This window comes from Salminus brasiliensis, chromosome 8 (assembly GCF_030463535.1).
Source record: "Salminus brasiliensis chromosome 8, fSalBra1.hap2, whole genome shotgun sequence".
NCBI lineage: Eukaryota > Metazoa > Chordata > Actinopteri > Characiformes > Bryconidae > Salminus > Salminus brasiliensis.
Window position 1 is genome coordinate 2,467,497 of NC_132885.1, and position 16,901 is coordinate 2,484,397.

Consider the following 16,901-nt stretch of genomic DNA (forward strand, 5'->3'; position numbering starts at 1 on the left):
GGGAGACCGTGCGTGAAAGAGTCGATTCTCACAACCGAGAGTCGACTCCCAGGCTTTGAGTATGGGAGTCGACTCTCAGTTGTGAGAATCGACTCCTTTAGGATTCGACTTCCTGCTTTACGGAGCAGAAGGCGTGTAGGGTCCAGTTCTGCTTCTGGTCATGTGCTGCTGACCTCGCTGCTTTAGGCTTGAGAGTAGGTTCCTCAGGTTCCTCTGGTTCCTCTGGTTCCTCCGGGCTTCGTTCTTCTGCCAGCATGAAGAGGAGACTGCTGCTGGTGTCCAACTCCACCCTGCACGGAGGGGGATATCTGGAACACTGTCAGCAGCAAATCAGGGACTTCTTCGGCAGGTAGGTCGCTCAGATCATCTGCTTATCGATTAGTCTGTCACGTGAGTGAAAGTATTGATAGGCTGTGTGAAATGTGACAGAACAGCCCTGTATCTGGTTCTACTCTGGTACTTCTCAAATGTAATTAAGTATTAGGAGTACTGAGTAATTGTAGATATTCTTTTTTTATAAAAATTAAATAATTATATTAAACACACACACACACACACACACACACACTCCTCTATGCATTCATTTAAGTTTGCTGGTTTAGCCAGTCTATGACCAAGCTGCCCCTAAAACAAGCTGCTGTGAATGTACACTACATGGACAAAAGTATTTGGACACCTGCTCATTTATTGTTTCTTCTGAAATCAAGGCTATTACATATTTCCTCCTACCTTTGTTGGAGTAACTGTGTCTCTACTGTCCAGGGAAGAAGAAGGCTTTCTACTAGATTTGGGAGGAGTATTGCTGTGAAGATTTGATTGCATTCAGCGATAAGAGCGTTAGTGAGGTCAGGGTGTTGTATATATGATCACCAACCCCAACTTCCCCACCTCATCCCAAAAGTGCCTGATGGAGCTCCACCACCATCATTCCAGAGAACACAGCTCTTCCACTGCTCCACAGCTCCTCAATGCTGGGGGGCTTTATACCCCTCTACTAGCCCACGCCTGGCATTATTAGGCAGCATGGAGCCAATAGGGTCATGATGTTTATCTGCTCCAGAGAGTCCTATTCTATTGGCAGTACTTCTTCACTACAGGGACTAGACAAGCTGTGTGTGTGCATTTGCACATCTGAGTCAGCAATGGGTGCAGCTTAAATAAGGTAGTTGAATGCATTCATTAAAATGGTGTCCATATACTTTTGACAGTAGTGTGTGTGTTTTAGGCAGGTGAAGAGGATCCTGTTCGTTCCTTACGCTCTGCATGACCGGGACGCCTACACCAAAACCGCCAGAGACAAACTGAAGACGCTAGGTTCGAGTGTTTTTGGGCTATGGGTGGTTAATTACTGCATAAATCATCAACATGCCCCCCCTCAACAGCCCCCCACCCCCCTCTCTCTCTGATATGTGCTGTGGCTCTGCAGGCTATGAGGTGGACAGTGTTCACGAGGCCGCGGATCCAGTGGAGGCTGTGCGGAAAGCCGAGGGCATTTTCATCGGTATGGATGAAGTGCAGTTTAATCTTAATGTAGCCCTCAGATGTTTGGGGGTTGGATGGTTGGTGATGCTGTGTTCTCATGCCTGCTCCAGGTGGAGGAAACACCTTCCGCCTGCTGAAGACTCTCTGTGACAAATGCCTGGTAACAGAGATACAGAAGAGAGTTCTGCAGGTAAGTGTGTTTCTGTCACAGGCCAGCTGAAGTTCAGCTGTGTTCAACTCAATATGTCCAAATATTTATGGACACCCTTTCTAATGAATGCATTCGGCTACTTGAAGTTAGTCCCATTGCTGATGCAGACGTGCAAATGCACACACACACAAACACAGCTTGTCTAGTCCCTGTAGAGAAGTACTGCCAATAGAATAGGACTCTCTGGATAAACATCATGCTGCCTAATGCCAGGCGTGGGCTTGCTAACATCCTGACCTCACTAATGAACACTCTTGTTGCGGAATGCAATCAAATCCTCACAGCAATGCTCTTTCTCCAAAATCTAGTATTCTAGTATTCTTCCCTGGACAGCAGAGACAGGTACTCCAACAGAAGCAGGATAGACTCTATTTATTGCGTTTAATTTCACAAGAAACAATGAATAAGCAGGCGTCCCAATACTTTTGTCCATATCCACAATTACATTTTAAGCTAATTTCTGAATGTGTGTGTGTGTGTGTGTCATACAGGATGGAGTGCCTTACATGGGTTCCAGTGCGGGCAGTAACGTGGCCACCATCAGCATCAACACTACTAACGACATGCCCATCGTTTTCCCCCCAACCTTCTCCGCCATCGGCCTGGTCCCCTTCAACATTAACCCACACTATCTGGACACGGACCCCAACAGCAGGCACATGGGGGTCAGTGCAGCCCATAATTGTTAAAAAATATATATATATAATTTTATTTATTTATATATATATATATATATATATATATATATATATATATATAATAATTTTTAAGAAGGCGTGGAGTCTTCCCCCCTCTTGTCTGGCGTCTGAGTGTTTGTGTTCTGCTGCTGGTTGTGTGTGTGTTGCTGTGTGTGCTGTAGGAGACGCGAGAGCAGAGGATTGTTCAGTATCACGAGGAGCCCGACACACCGTGTGTTCTGGTGAGTGACGCTAAATTCAATGTTATTTTCATTTACAATAAATGGACAAAAGTATTGGGACACCTCTCTTAATCATTGAATTCAGGTGTCTGATTCACTCCCATCACCACAGCTGTATAAAATCCAGCCCCTAGCCCTGCAGTCTTCCACACAGTAGTAAAAGAACAGGAGGTTCTAAAGAGCTCGATGCTGGATGAGTGTTGAGTCTTACTCCCTGTGTTCTGCAGGGTCTGAGGGAAGGCTCCATGCTTCTGGTGGAAGGAAACAAGGCCACTTTACTTGGCAGCACAAAGGCCAGGCTGTTCCAAAGGTAACCCAGCAGCTCCATCACTGAAGGCAAAGAGCAGAGGACAAAGATCTCACAGCTTATCAAGACTCTGAGCTTAGTGTTAGTCCAGACAGCCGCCGTTTATCAGCCAAGATCTCCACTGACAGCAGAACCTAGAGGACTATTGAACCACCCTGAGCACTAAGACAACATGTTACCATGACAGCTTTATCTGACCACTGACTTTACGTTTATTTGGGTTTATTCTAATGTTATACAGAGTTAATTACAGGTAGACACTCTCACTGACCACTGACTTTATGTTTATTAGGGTTTATTCTAATGTTATATAGAGTTAATTACAGGTAAACACTCTCACTGACCACTGACTTTATGTTTATTAGGGTTTATTCTAATGTTATATAGAGTTAATTACAGGTAGACACTCTCACTGACCACTCACTTTATGTTTATTTGGGTTTATTTTAATGTTATATAGAGTTAATTACAGGTAAACACTCTCACTGAACACTGACTTTATGTTTATTAGGGTTTATTCTAATGTTATGTAGAGTTAATTACAGGTAGACACTCTCACTGACCACTGACTTTATGTTTATTTGGGTTTATTCTAATGTTATATAGAGTTAATTACAGGTAAACACTCTCACTGACCACTGACTTTATGTTTATTAGGGTTTATTCTAATGTTATATAGAGTTAATTACAGGTAGACACTCTCACTGACCACTCACTTTATGTTTATTTGGGTTTATTCTAATGTTATATAGAGTTAATTACAGGTAAACACTCTCACTGACCACTGACTTTATGTTTATTAGGGTTTATTCTAATGTTATATAGAGTTAATTACAGGTAGACACTCTCACTGACCACTGACTATGTTTATTTGGGTTTATTCTAATGTTATATAGAGTTAATTACAGGTAAACACTCTCACTGACCACTGACTTTATGTTTATTAGGGTTTATTCTAATGTTATATAGAGTTAATTACAGGTAGACACTCTCACTGACCACTCACTTTATGTTTATTTGGGTTTATTCTAATGTTATATAGAGTTAATTACAGGTAGACACTCTCACTGACCACTGACTTTATGTTTATTAGGGTTTATTCTAATGTTATATAGAGTTAATTACAGGTAGACACTCTCACTGACCACTCACTTTATGTTTATTTGGGTTTATTCTAATGTTATATAGAGTTAATTACAGGTAGACACTCTCACTGACCACTGACTATGTTTATTTGGGTTTATTCTAATGTTATATAGAGTTAATTACAGGTAAACACTCTCACTGACCACTGACTTTATGTTTATTTGGGTTTATTCTAATGTTATATAGAGTTAATTACAGGTAGACGCTCTCACTGACCACTGACTTTATGTTTATTTGGGTTTATTCTAATGTTATATAGAGTTAATTACAGGTAAACACTCTCACTGACCACTGACTTTATGTTTATTTGGGTTTATTCTAATGTTATATAGAGTTAATTACAGGTAGACTCTCTCACTGACCACTGACTTTATGTTTATTTGGGTTTATTCTAATGTTATATAGAGTTAATTACAGGTAGACTCTCTCACTGACCACTGACTATGTTTATTTGGGTTTATTCTAATGTTATATAGAGTTAATTACAGGTAAACACTCTCACTGACCACTGACTTTGTTTATTAGGGTTTATTCTAATGTTATATAGAGTTAATTACAGGTAAACACTCTCACTGACCACTGACTATGTTTATTAGGGTTTATTCTAATGTTATATAGAGTTAATTACAGGTAGACGCTCTCACTGACCACTGACTTTATGTTTATTTGGGTTTATTCTAATGTTATATAGAGTTAATTACAGGTAGACACTCTCACTGACTACTGACTTTGTTTATTTAAGATAAGATAATCCTTTAATAGTCCCACAGTGGTGAAATTCTCAGTGTGACATCAGAAAAGGGACAGCAAGACACTCCGATGCAAAAACATAGATAAATTACCACTATATACACAAAATCAATAATAGAAGTAAAAAAGCAATAACTTATTTACAGATTATTTACAGATAATTGCAAAATTATTATTTGGGTTTATTCTAATGTTATATAGAGTTAATTACAGTTAGACACTCACTGACCACTGACTTTATTGCTATTTGGGTTTTAAGAATTTCTATAAACCTATTATTATATTTAGCTTAAAGGTCTTTTTTTGCTGTTATTTTTTTTAGGGGGAAGAAGACGGCTGAATATGAGCCTGGGAGTGATCTGAGTTTCTTACTGACGGAGGCACAATAACACCTTCATAAACAGTAGTTCTTCTCTGTGATGGATCGTCCTGATTGAGTCTTGAAAGAAGGCATGTATAAGTAAAGGACAGAGTGAGAAGTTATGAAATTTAATAAAAGTGGTTTTAACTTTTGTATTGAAGTAAATGAGGAAAATGAGTCCCGAGTTTTAAAGCGGGTGGAGAATTCTTAGGTTCATCTGCTGGAAACATTTGCTTTTAACCCATTTGCACAATACACACATGGACAAAATTGTTGGTACCCCTCGGTTAATGAACGAAAAACCCACAATGGTCACAGAAATAAGTTGACTCTGACAAAAGTAATAATAAATAAAAATGCTGTGAAAATTAACCAATGAAAGTCAGACGTTTCTTTTCAACCATGGTTCAACAGAATTATTTAAAAAAATAAACTCATGAAAAGAAATGATGGTGCCCTTAATAGTTTGTTACACAACCTTGTTTCAGCTCCTTCCAAAGATGCTCAATAGGATTTAGGTCAGGGCTCATAGAAGGCCACTTTAGAATAGTCTAGTGTATAGACCAAGCTTCATATAGACGAATAGACCAAGCTTTCTGACACTGGGCAGCACATTTCTCTTCAGAATCCCTTGATAGTCTTGAGATTTCTTTGTACCCTGCACAGATTCAAGACACCCTGTGCCAGGTGCAGCAAAGCAGCCCCAGAACATAACAGAGCCTCCTCCATGTTTTACAGTAGAGACAGTGTTCTTTTTTTTTGATATGCTTCATATTTCCGTCTGTGAACATAGAGCTGGGCTAGAAGGATGTCAAGCCTCCCAGAATTTGGGCTGTAGGGTTCTCTGGAGTGATGGAGCTCCATCCGAGACCTTTGGGAGGAGTTGGAGTAGCAGTACTGATCATCCATCATCAGTACCTGACCTCACTGAGGGCCTCGGGTGGGTGACTGCCAGGCAATTATTGCAGCAATTTCCCAACATCTGGTGTAAAGCCTTCTCAGAAGAGTAGAGGCAGTTACTGCAGCTGAGGGGGACACATCTCCTTAATGTTAAAAACTTTGGAGGACTTTTAGAGATTTAGATCATTATCCAATTTTTTACCACCATTAGGTGAAGAACTTTCTGTGAGGAGCTTTTATTATTAGAGCTTCAGACGTCTGCTTCCCTTCACCTCCACTGTAGAATGCGGTTTTCTGACTGCGTGAGGTTATCTAGAACCAAGCGTTTCACACCAAATGCAGTTTAGAAGCTTCAACGTTCGGCATGGCTGCATGAGTTCAGCACCACTTTCTCCTAGAATTCCTTTCATGAACACACAGACCCTACAGGAGCCAGCATGGGATAACCCAACTGTAATCCCACGAATACGGACAGACGTGACAGAACACACACGACTCTAGACAAAAATCAATAAATTCATTTATTTCAATTAAGGAAGCATTAAAGTCAACAAACACCTGAAACCTGACGTCATATTAGCGCCAACAAATCCTGCGGGTAAGAATCATTCACCAGTGCATTGATTTTACTGAACGGTCGTTCGCGTTGGTTGATTACTTTGCTTTACACAGATTCCCAACAGTTAGCCACTTTCTAGAAAATGTCAAAAATAAGAAGAGAGAATGCTCAGACTGCTTGATGTGAAGCTGTAACATTTGAAATAAAAACGTAACGTGAATCTTAACCTTGCGTTTGCTGAAACCCAATATGGGTAAATTCATACGGGCAGTATTAATTAGGAACACAGTAACATTAAACACAGCGGTTAGATTAGTAGAAAAAGGTGGCGTTTCTTGTGCAGGAGTGGCTTATCTGCCAACCTAATGATAAATTTAACCAGGCTGAATGTTAACAGCAAGAAGGTCAAGCATTAGGGGCGTTACAGTTTGAACAGTAATAATATTCCTCAGAGAAAAGTTGGTCTTTTCCGAAAAGTACAAAAGTACAAATTTTCTCGATGACGCTGCAGATGAGTTTAAACTGTGAATAAAAGACTCTGAATGAACCGGTTCAGGTTTCTGAAAGGAATTTAAGTGAACCGCTAGAAATAAACCAGTGAGATCAGAAGAGATTTACAGTCTTGTGTAGAATTAGAGTTTAGTACCAGGATGAAACCAGTGCTGTGCAGATGTGTTTGCCCTGTAACTAAATGTTTAAAGTTCTGCACATTTTCGGATTTTCTACTGGACTGCAGTCGTATTTCTGAGGAAGGTTTAGTACTTCCTTCATCTTCAGGCGTGGAAAGAAAGTTGCCCCCCAGTGGTGGTACTGGGAGGAGTTTCATTTGTACTGGGAGGTTTTTTTTTTGTCAGACTGGGAGGAGTTTCGATCATATTGGGAGGAGTTTTAGTTTTATCAGGAGGAGTTGTGGTTGTAATAGGAGGGTTTTTGGTCAAACTCGGAGGATTTTCGGTTAGATGGGGAAGAGTTTCTGACTGAAATGTGTCCCACTGTGTCTGAAACTGGTTTTAAAGTACAAACTGTGAAACATGGGGGTGGTGGTATGAAAGCCTGGAAATGCCTTTCTGAATCAGAACCCTAAAGCCTTGCTTTTTATTGAGGGAGCTATGAATTCTGATTGGATCTGAGAATTCCTCAAGAGAAAGTCACGTCCATTGACCAGGAGTTGCAGCTGAAGCTCAGTTGGGTCATGCAGCAGGACAATGACCCAAAGCACATAAGTACGTTTCTCTCACAATGGCTTAAAAATAAGAAACTTCTCCAAACCCAGGCTGAAATGTACAGTTCAAGGCCTCCAAATGTGACTGAGCTGAAGAAATTGTGCGAGGAAGAGTGGACTACAATTGTTTCACTGGGTTGTGAGGCACTAATTAACAATGAACGACTACTGTCGTAGTGGGGAGCTGAGCTATAGTCAGGATGAGTTTTTCACACTGGGGAATTGGGTTTTGAATATATATTGGGTGGGTTTTTTTTTTTTTTTATAAAAACATAAAATGTCTCATTGTGTTGAGCTTTTTTTCTTCCATGAGGGTTGCTTTTTGCATTATTAGGATTTGGTTTGATTAAGATTTGAGGTCATTCAGGAATACAAACAAGGGGCAAACACTCTCACAGCACTGAAGGACTGATATCCGTTTAGTAAATTCCATTTCTATACTATTCGCAATATAAACATTAGCGGACGATACACCATACAAAAAAAATGTGGAAAACAGCATCTCTGTAATGTTGCTACATTTTCAACCAGAAGTGATGAAATCTCTCTCTATATTTTTTAATGCTTAATCTCGTTATCCCTATTATCATGTTTTTATTTTTATGTAGGCAAATGTGCATCACACTCATTTTCTACATTTCTTAAGAAAATATTATTAAAAATATATAAATTCAATTGAAATTCAGACTGGCCACTGATCTTCTCTGGAATGTGAACTGTAAAGGGAATCAAATTCTAAGCTAAAGTGTGAAACAAAAAAGAATGCATTAAAGACGGGGATACAGTATATTCAGATTTACATTAAATACTACTTTCAACACGGAAATGGAGAAAAAAAAAAAAAAAAAAAAAAAAAAAAAAGAGTGAGCGGGAGTCCAGCGAAGGGCAGGATGCTGGTTAGACCATCAAGCAATATATTATTAAAAGTACCTCTAAAAATACAATTTCCCCACCAAAAAAAAAACAAAAACAAAAAAACACACTTGGCACCAGAACAAGTACAGAAGAACTGCAGAGCGTTGCATGAAATGTCATTTCATAGCACATTTTAGTTCATCCGTAATCTCACGCATCCCCTGTTTATTATTTTTCTGTTTTTTTGTCATTATTTCACTAATTACTGCAAACCAATCTCTACCTTACAGCTAATGTTAACAGTAAGAGCTCAAACCTGCTGAACGTCAGTGCAGTAGAGCAGCGTTCCCCAGTCTTACTCCAGGAGTCCCGGCACGTTGGCAGGACTGTGTTCTTTATAAGGCCTGTCACTAATATCAAGTATTAGCAAACAATGAATTCTCATTTAATGCAAATAACATTAACAGCTTCTGATTTTGTGGTTAATTTGAAGTCAAATTGATACAATAAACCTAATCATGGTGTAATAATCCATATAATTTATGATGAACAGTCATTTATTAAACACTGAACTTTTGAACATTATAAATAAGTCAATTTATGACATCAAATAGCTAAAACAGCTAATTTTGTATTATTGTTTAGAGAAAGTGCATAAATTACTGCTATCACCTCAAATCCCTACAGGCAAGTGATTACACAATAACTGCAACATGCCTAGGCTTAATACAACATGGATAAGTCTCCCAGACATGGGTTGAGCCTAGTCCTAGACTGAATTACAGTGGCAGTGGTGAATCACTGTTGGGAAATTCTAAGCAGCTCAGTGTTAGCCTTAACGTTTTAGTACAAATTAATTCAATTACACTGAAGAGCTGCTTATCTGAGCAGTAAAACACTGATATTAGAATCAGCACTAATAATGACACTCCTACAGAAAGTGGTGGAGGTGGTTCTCCATCACTGTGTTCATCATTAGAACATCTCCAAAGTTCTCCTCTCTCATGGAGTCTAGTGTTATTTAGAGTTCTCCTCAGATCAACACCTGGTTTGGTGGTAAATCAGGGCTTAATGATGGTAAATCAGGTGAGCTGCTGCTGCTGCTGCTGCTGCTGATGGAGTTGAACACATCCTCCACGCTGTGCTGGCTGGACTGGGGGGCGTCCAGGAGAAACCTGGAGGAACCGAGCTCTGTTCTTCAGACTAGCTCACAAACAAGATCTCACTACTTTCTACAGAATGAGAAGCTCTGTTTTTTATTTTATTCTGGTATTTATGTTCACCTGATGAGATCTGGAGCTTCTAGGGATGTGTGGAACTGCATGCTGTAAACTGGAGCAGGACTGGGAAATGCTGCAGTAGATTAAAGGGGAACAGTCCAGCAGGAGCTGGAGGGGGAATAGTATCAGCCTAAGTAACAGAGAGCTCAGTCTTAGAAATGTAACACCTCTGCATTTAGCACTGCGCCATAAGTCCATCCAAAAATGACCACTGACAATACGTCCAGATACCTCACGGTTCTCCAACCTCACCATGATGAAGACTGCGCTCATTAGGGATGGGTGTGGTTATTAGAATATACTTAATCAGGTATTTGGATAAGCCATATATATGTGTGTGTGTGTGTGTGTGTCTATATATAGGCACACACACACACACACACACACACACACACACACACACACACACACACACACACACACATATGTATATATATATGCATGCCCATCCCGAACAGTGATCCCTCAAAGAAGATCTCTGGACTGACTTTTCAAGAGAATTGTGACGTGGTCGGTGCTCGTGGACGTCTCGTCATGGTCAGGGAGTGGAGGGTCTCTGCAGTCTCGGCTTTGATGGAGGGAAAGTTAGAGGAAGGGTGTTTTCAGGGTGAGGGATCTCTCAGGCTTCAGTGTTTCTATCTCCGTTCTCCTGCGGCTGGAGCTGCTCCTTCTCGGTCCCATCCTCCTGAGGTGGACGTACGCGGTTAAAGAAGCCCAGCTGTAACAGAGAGGACACAGGGAGCAACGTCAGACTGCTTATTTCAGTCAGGTCAAAACTTACACAACTGAAGAAATGTCTTTAATCGTCATTGATTTAATAGAATTCATAGAAATGTAATATTAAAAGTTTGAACACAACCCCATTGGCACCATGCTGCCTAATGCCAGGCATGGGCTAGTAGAGGGGTATATAAAGCCCCCCAGCATTGTGCTGTGGAGCAGTGGAAGAGCTGTGTTCTCTGGAATGATGAATGGATGGTGCTCCATCTAATATTTTTGGCATGAGAGAGATGGTGGTCATCATCCAACATCCTAACATCACTAACGCTCTTGTCACTGAATGCAATCAAACCTACACAGACATGCTCCTCCAAAATCTAGTAGGGACAGTTACTTTAACAAAAGCAGGATTAACTCTTTTTAATATCCTTGATTTCGGAGGAAACAGAAATGAGCACATGTCCCAATACTTTTGTCCATTAAGTCTATATGTGATCTATGAACCACTGACTAAAGTACTACAAAAAAATCAAGGGTTAAAAAGGTTCAAATAAAACAGTGCAGTGTGTGTATGACTCGGGAGGCTGATAATGTGTGTGTGTGTGTGTGTGTGTGTGTGTGTGTGTGTGTGTGTGTGTGTGTGTGAAGTTGAGAGAGTTATTCACCTTGTACATGATGAAGATGAGCAGAGCGAGCAGCAGCAGCCCAGACAAAACAGCCACAACCACCACCCAGACAGGGGCAGGCGAGAGCCCCTCGGTTACCCACACCACATTCAGACTGGCCTACACAGACACACACACACACACACACACACACACACACACACACACACACACACACACACACACACACACACAATACTTAATCACAACAAATCACCAAATAAGCAAAATACACAATATAGGCCATCACAGCATAACATCACAAACTCCATCACAGGTAAACCCATGCCAAGTTCAGACTCGCGCAAAGGATATGACATCATAATGCCAAAAACAAAACACTCTCAAATACACAGAATTGGTGCTGGGCAGTACATCTTAAATATCAATGTTTCCACATCTGTAATATCACGCGCAGGTTTCCGGGGGATGAAACCCTGAAGGTTTTTCTGTGGAAACGTTGCAATTAAAAGAGCAGCAGGACTACGAACGTCCTCCCCCTCCAGTGCAGTTTGCTGAGTGAGTGACACACCATTAACACTGTGTTATGTTTATTACTATAGATTTTACTATGTAAATATCCAGCATGCAGAGATCTCTGGTGATACTGATAAACACTGATACAATAACATTTATTACAAACTACAGATACATCATTTATTAAGGTTTCCATCTTAACGTCTAGTATACCACCATTTCCTGTTAGCATATGGAAATCGTGTACATTGATTAATTTATAGTGGATACGTAAACATTCATAGCAGATGGAGAATAACTGAATAAGTCATAGTGGATGTAGAATAATTCATAGTGGTTTTAAAATAATTCATAATGGATGTGGAATAATTCATAGTGGTTTTAGAATAATTCATAGTGGATGCAAATTAATTCATAATGAAAACTGAATAAGTCAAAGTATATCCTGAATAATTCACAGTGGATGTAGAATAATTTATAGTGTATGTAGATAAAATTCATAGTGGTTTTAGAATAATTCATAGTGGTTTTAAAATAATTCATAATGGATGCAGATAAACTCAGTGAAAACTGAATAATTCATAGTGGATGCAAATTCATTAATAGTAAAAACTGAATAAGTCAAAGAAGATCCTGGATAAGTCCTAATGGGTACTACATAATTCATAGTGGATGCAGAATGAGTCATAGTGTGTACTGAACACCGCATCGTGGACAGAATTAATACAAATAGTGGCTATGACTGCTATGAACTAGGTCTTCATTACTACCTGCATAAGCTTAAGTACATTGTGTATTCTGTGTTAATATGTGCCACACGTACACTACCTGTACACTACCTGTACACTACCTGTACTTGAGCGTCTACTGCTAAATCACTACACCGGTGTGTAGACAGGTCAGGTGTGTGTTGTGGAGTTTAATACTCACAGAGGTTTTATTCGTTGGCAGCTCAAAATCCAGGTTCTTATACGGCATCTCGATCACACTGAACGAGGCCAAAGACTTCACGATGTACGAGCGATTCTGACTCTCGGCCTGGAGGAGGAGAAGAACACAACCGTCAGCCAGAAGTCATTTAGTCCTCACAGAGTGTCTACAATAATCTTTAATAGAACTGAATACATTTAAAGATTTATTCTATTTGATATTTACATTTTATGATTTATTTAATGCCACTAATGAAATGCTGAAAGCACTTTATGTCCAAATGTTTGCAGACAACAGCTTAAAGCAGCTGAATCCATTTATTAGAAGGGGTGTCCGCAAACTTTTGGACATTATAGTGTATCCGGGTTTTAATGAGCTGAGGCGGGACTGACCTGCAGGAAGGTGGCCACTGCCAGTCTGGAGTAGATGAAGAGTATGGCGCTCTGACCTCTCTCCAAACGGCCCACTTGGCACTTGATCTTCAAACACTGAGCTTTCTCACAATCCTGAACACACACACACACACACACACACAGACACACACACACACACACACACACACACACACACACACACACACACACACACACACACACACACACACTTACTTTACACACAGCCAACCTAGTGATTGATCAGTGACCACCAGGGCAAACGTGGTTCCGAAGTTATTGACATGCTATTAATGCTGGATGAATATGAGGTTTAAATAATAAAGTAATGACATCATAAGCACTGTACCTATACCAGGAGAACAATGTGCTTTGTAACGTGATGACATCATAAGTCATGTTACAGTACTAGGAATACAGTATGCACAGTAAAGTGATGACATCATGAGTACTGTAACAGTATGAGGACTGCTGATCAGTAAAAGTATGTAGTTCAGTAAAATGATGAAGTCATAAGTAATGTAACAGTAGGAGGACTACAGTATGCTTAGTAAAGCGATGATCTCATAAGTACTGTAACAGCACCAGGACTACAGTATCCTCAGTAAAGTGATAACATAATCAGTAATGTTACAGTACCAGGACAGTTACAGTATGCTTAGCAAAGCTATGACCTCATAAACCTTGTTACAGTACCAGGACTGCTACAGTATGCTCAGTCAAGTGATGACATCATAAGTACTGTAACAGTACGAGGACTGCTACAGTATGCTTAGTAAAGTGATGACATCATAGATACTGTAACAGTATGAGGACTGCTACAGTATGCTTAGTAAAGTGATGACATCATAGGCACTGTAACAGTATGAGGACTGCTACAGTATGCTTAGTAAAGTGATGACATCATAAGTAATGTTCCAGTGCCAGGAATACAGTATGCTCAGTCAAGTGATGACATCATAGGTACTGTAACAGCACCAGGACTGCTGATCATTAAAATGATGTAGTTCGGTAAAGTGATGACATCATAAGAGATGATAAAGATCAGCAGTACCAGGATGAGCATATTTCCGTTGTCCTGCTGGTCCGTCAGGTCCCGGCGGTGAACGTGGTTTCTGGTCCGCCCCTCTGTCCGGTCACCTGACGATATGCTTGTGTTTTTATCCCAGTACATGGGGTTCTGCCGCACAAACAGACACAACCGCAGATTTTTATATTATTAATTATTTCTTCTGATTTCTGTTACTGGCCAAAAGTTTTAGGACACTATCATTTTCCCCGTTTTTGACGACACAGCTCCAGTAAAAAATGTAAGTCCAGTAAATCACCTGAATCAGTACCAAGGTTATACAGTAAACTACCAGGAGTTGTTTTTTAAGCCTAGCCGTTAAAGCTAGTACAGCAGGTGTGTGTGGAAGACCAAATACCGAGACGTTGAGTGGGTTGATCTCCATGTCAGTGCTGCAGTTCATGGCTCCGTCCACTTCGTATTTGGTGATGTAGAGCAGAGAGCCGTTGTTGTAGCGGTAGGGCCACATCACGTCCAGCATGGCCTTAGTGAAGGTGCTGGGGCCTTTATTCCGCAACTGAACAACAGAAGACAGTCAGCTCGAGAACGTGAGAGACATCACTGGTCCTATTACTGATGTTCTCACAGACATCTTCTCATTCAGAATGTGCAGTTTGACTATACATAGTGTTCCATAGAGAATAAAGGTGAGTGGTTGGAGAATGAAGGCGAGTGGTGGGAGAATGAAGGTATTTGGTTGGAGAATGAAGGTGATTGGTTGGAGAATGAAGGTGATTGGTTGGAGAATGATGGTGTCTGGTAGAGAATAACAATATGTCTTAAGAGAATTAAAGCATTTGGTTGGAGAATGAAGGTGGCTGGATGGAGAATGAAGGCGGTTGGTTGGAAAATGATGGTGGTTGGTTGGAAAATGACGGTGGTTGGTTGGAGAATTATGATTTTCTGAAGGAGCATGAAGGTTTTTAGTTGATGGCGTTTAGATGAAGTAAGATGATGGCCACTGGAGGATGATGGTCTGGTTGGTGAATTGTGTGTGATGGAGAACCATGATATTTGCCTGGAAAACTATGGTGTCTGATGGAGCATGAAGAAGTCTGATGGAGCATGAAGGTGTTTAGTTTGCGAATGATGTGTGATGGAAAAAACAGATGTTTGGTAAAAAAAAAAATGTTGATGTTGGATAGAGAATGATGGTGTCTGGTTGGAGAATTGTGGTATTTGATGGAGAAATATGATGTTTGCGTGGAAAACTATGGTGTTTGACAAAGAATAAAGATGTTTGTGATGAGTTCATGTGTTTGGTTGGAGGACTGTGGTATTTGGTGGAGAAAGATGCCTGGAAAACGATGGTGTCTGGTGGAGAATAACAATGTGTCTTAGGAGAATGAAGGTGGTTGGTTGGAGAATTATGGTTGTCTGATGGAGCATGAAGGTATTTAGTTGGTGAATGATGTGTGATGGAGAAATAAGTTGTTAAAAAAATGGTTAAAAAATGATGTTTTTGGATGAAGAATGATGAGAAGGTGTTTGTTGTAAATTATGATCTCTGATTGGGAGGTAATGTAACTGTGCTTGGTTGGATAATTATGGTTGTCTGATGGAGCATGAAGGTATTTAGTTGGCAAATGAAAAACATAACTGAGAAATAAGATGTTTGCCTGGAAAACTATGGTGTTGGTTGGAGAATGATGATCTCTGAAAGGAAGTTAATGTGTTTGGTTGGAGAATGATGATCTCTGAAAGGAAGTTAATGTGTTTGGTTGGAGAATGATGATGTCTGAAGTGTTTGGTTGGAGAATGATGGTATTTGATGAAGAATGATGATACTGGCCTGGAAAACTATGGTGTCTGTCGAAGAATAATAATGTGCCTTAGGAAAATGAAGGTGCTTGGTTGAAAAATTATGCCTTGTAGGAGCATTGTGCATGTGTGTTTGGTGGCGATGATGTTTCCTAGGCAGAATGAAGTTGTTTGGTTGGACAGCTATGGTATTTGATGGATATTGACGATGATGTTTAGTTGAAGTATGATGATGACCACTGGAGAATGATGGTCTAATGCACCCAGCGTAAACAGCACTTATGTGAAGGAGTGTAAGATTGCACTGGTTTCAGCGAGACTCGTACTTCATAGATGTGCTGGACGAGGGGTCCGATATCATCCTCTAAGACCGGCTTCTCTTTGGGGTGCCAATTAGAAATGGGCAGGAAAATCTGCTCAGGTGCAGAAACGCTGCAAGGGCATACACACATACGGTTTCAGCCAAGAGGGGACGATACTACAAAAGTAAATTATACAGCTATATGATATATAATGTAGTTTAAAAAAAACAATATTAATTAGCAATATTAAATAATATAGTCTAAACTCCAAGAAATGCTGGATAAAGTTAGTGTAATTATACATGGGTGACCTACCCTCTGATTTCCACATTTGCCAGAACAGCTAGCTTTGTGACGATGGGCACCAGGTTGCTGGTGTTGTTGTATTGATTTGAGCTGGGAAGGAGAGAAGGACGTGTAAGACAGCAGGAAAACACTAGGTAGTGCTGTTGCTTTAGTAGCCAAACACTCATAAACAAACACAGCCCAGCTCAAGCCTCAAAAATGTGTGTGTAAGAGGAATGACCACAAGCCACTCCTTGTGTTGCACCACACTTTGTTTTTACTGGGGATTAAAGCACACACTGGTTAAA

At 40.3% G+C, this 16,901-nt stretch overlaps 2 protein-coding genes across 2 annotated transcripts in view; one reads left to right on the plus strand and one right to left on the minus strand.

Moving 5' to 3' along the window:
• The first annotated feature begins 126 nt into the window (after positions 1–126).
• On the plus strand, positions 127–5,548 carry LOC140560512 (alpha-aspartyl dipeptidase). The gene is made up of 8 exons (XM_072684981.1): positions 127–349; positions 1,226–1,314; positions 1,427–1,501; positions 1,593–1,672; positions 2,185–2,358; positions 2,553–2,612; positions 2,840–2,922; positions 5,138–5,548. Exons 1-8 carry the CDS (start codon positions 255–257, stop codon positions 5,202–5,204), a joined length of 723 nt encoding a protein of 240 aa, XP_072541082.1. The 5' UTR covers positions 127–254; the 3' UTR covers positions 5,205–5,548.
• Positions 5,549–6,584: 1,036 nt separating this feature from the next.
• Positions 6,585–16,901, minus strand: part of itgav (integrin, alpha V) — a 53,097-nt gene continuing 42,780 nt past the window's right edge. Inside the window, exons 23-30 of the mRNA XM_072685368.1 lie at positions 16,624–16,704; positions 16,333–16,438; positions 14,604–14,762; positions 14,231–14,356; positions 13,177–13,290; positions 12,785–12,892; positions 11,378–11,497; positions 6,585–10,710 (exon numbers count right to left, since the gene is read on the minus strand). Of these exons, the coding sequence (XP_072541469.1) occupies positions 10,612–10,710; positions 11,378–11,497; positions 12,785–12,892; positions 13,177–13,290; positions 14,231–14,356; positions 14,604–14,762; positions 16,333–16,438; positions 16,624–16,704 (913 nt within the window). The 3' untranslated portion in view covers positions 6,585–10,611. The remainder of the gene's footprint in view (positions 10,711–11,377; positions 11,498–12,784; positions 12,893–13,176; positions 13,291–14,230; positions 14,357–14,603; positions 14,763–16,332; positions 16,439–16,623; positions 16,705–16,901) is intronic.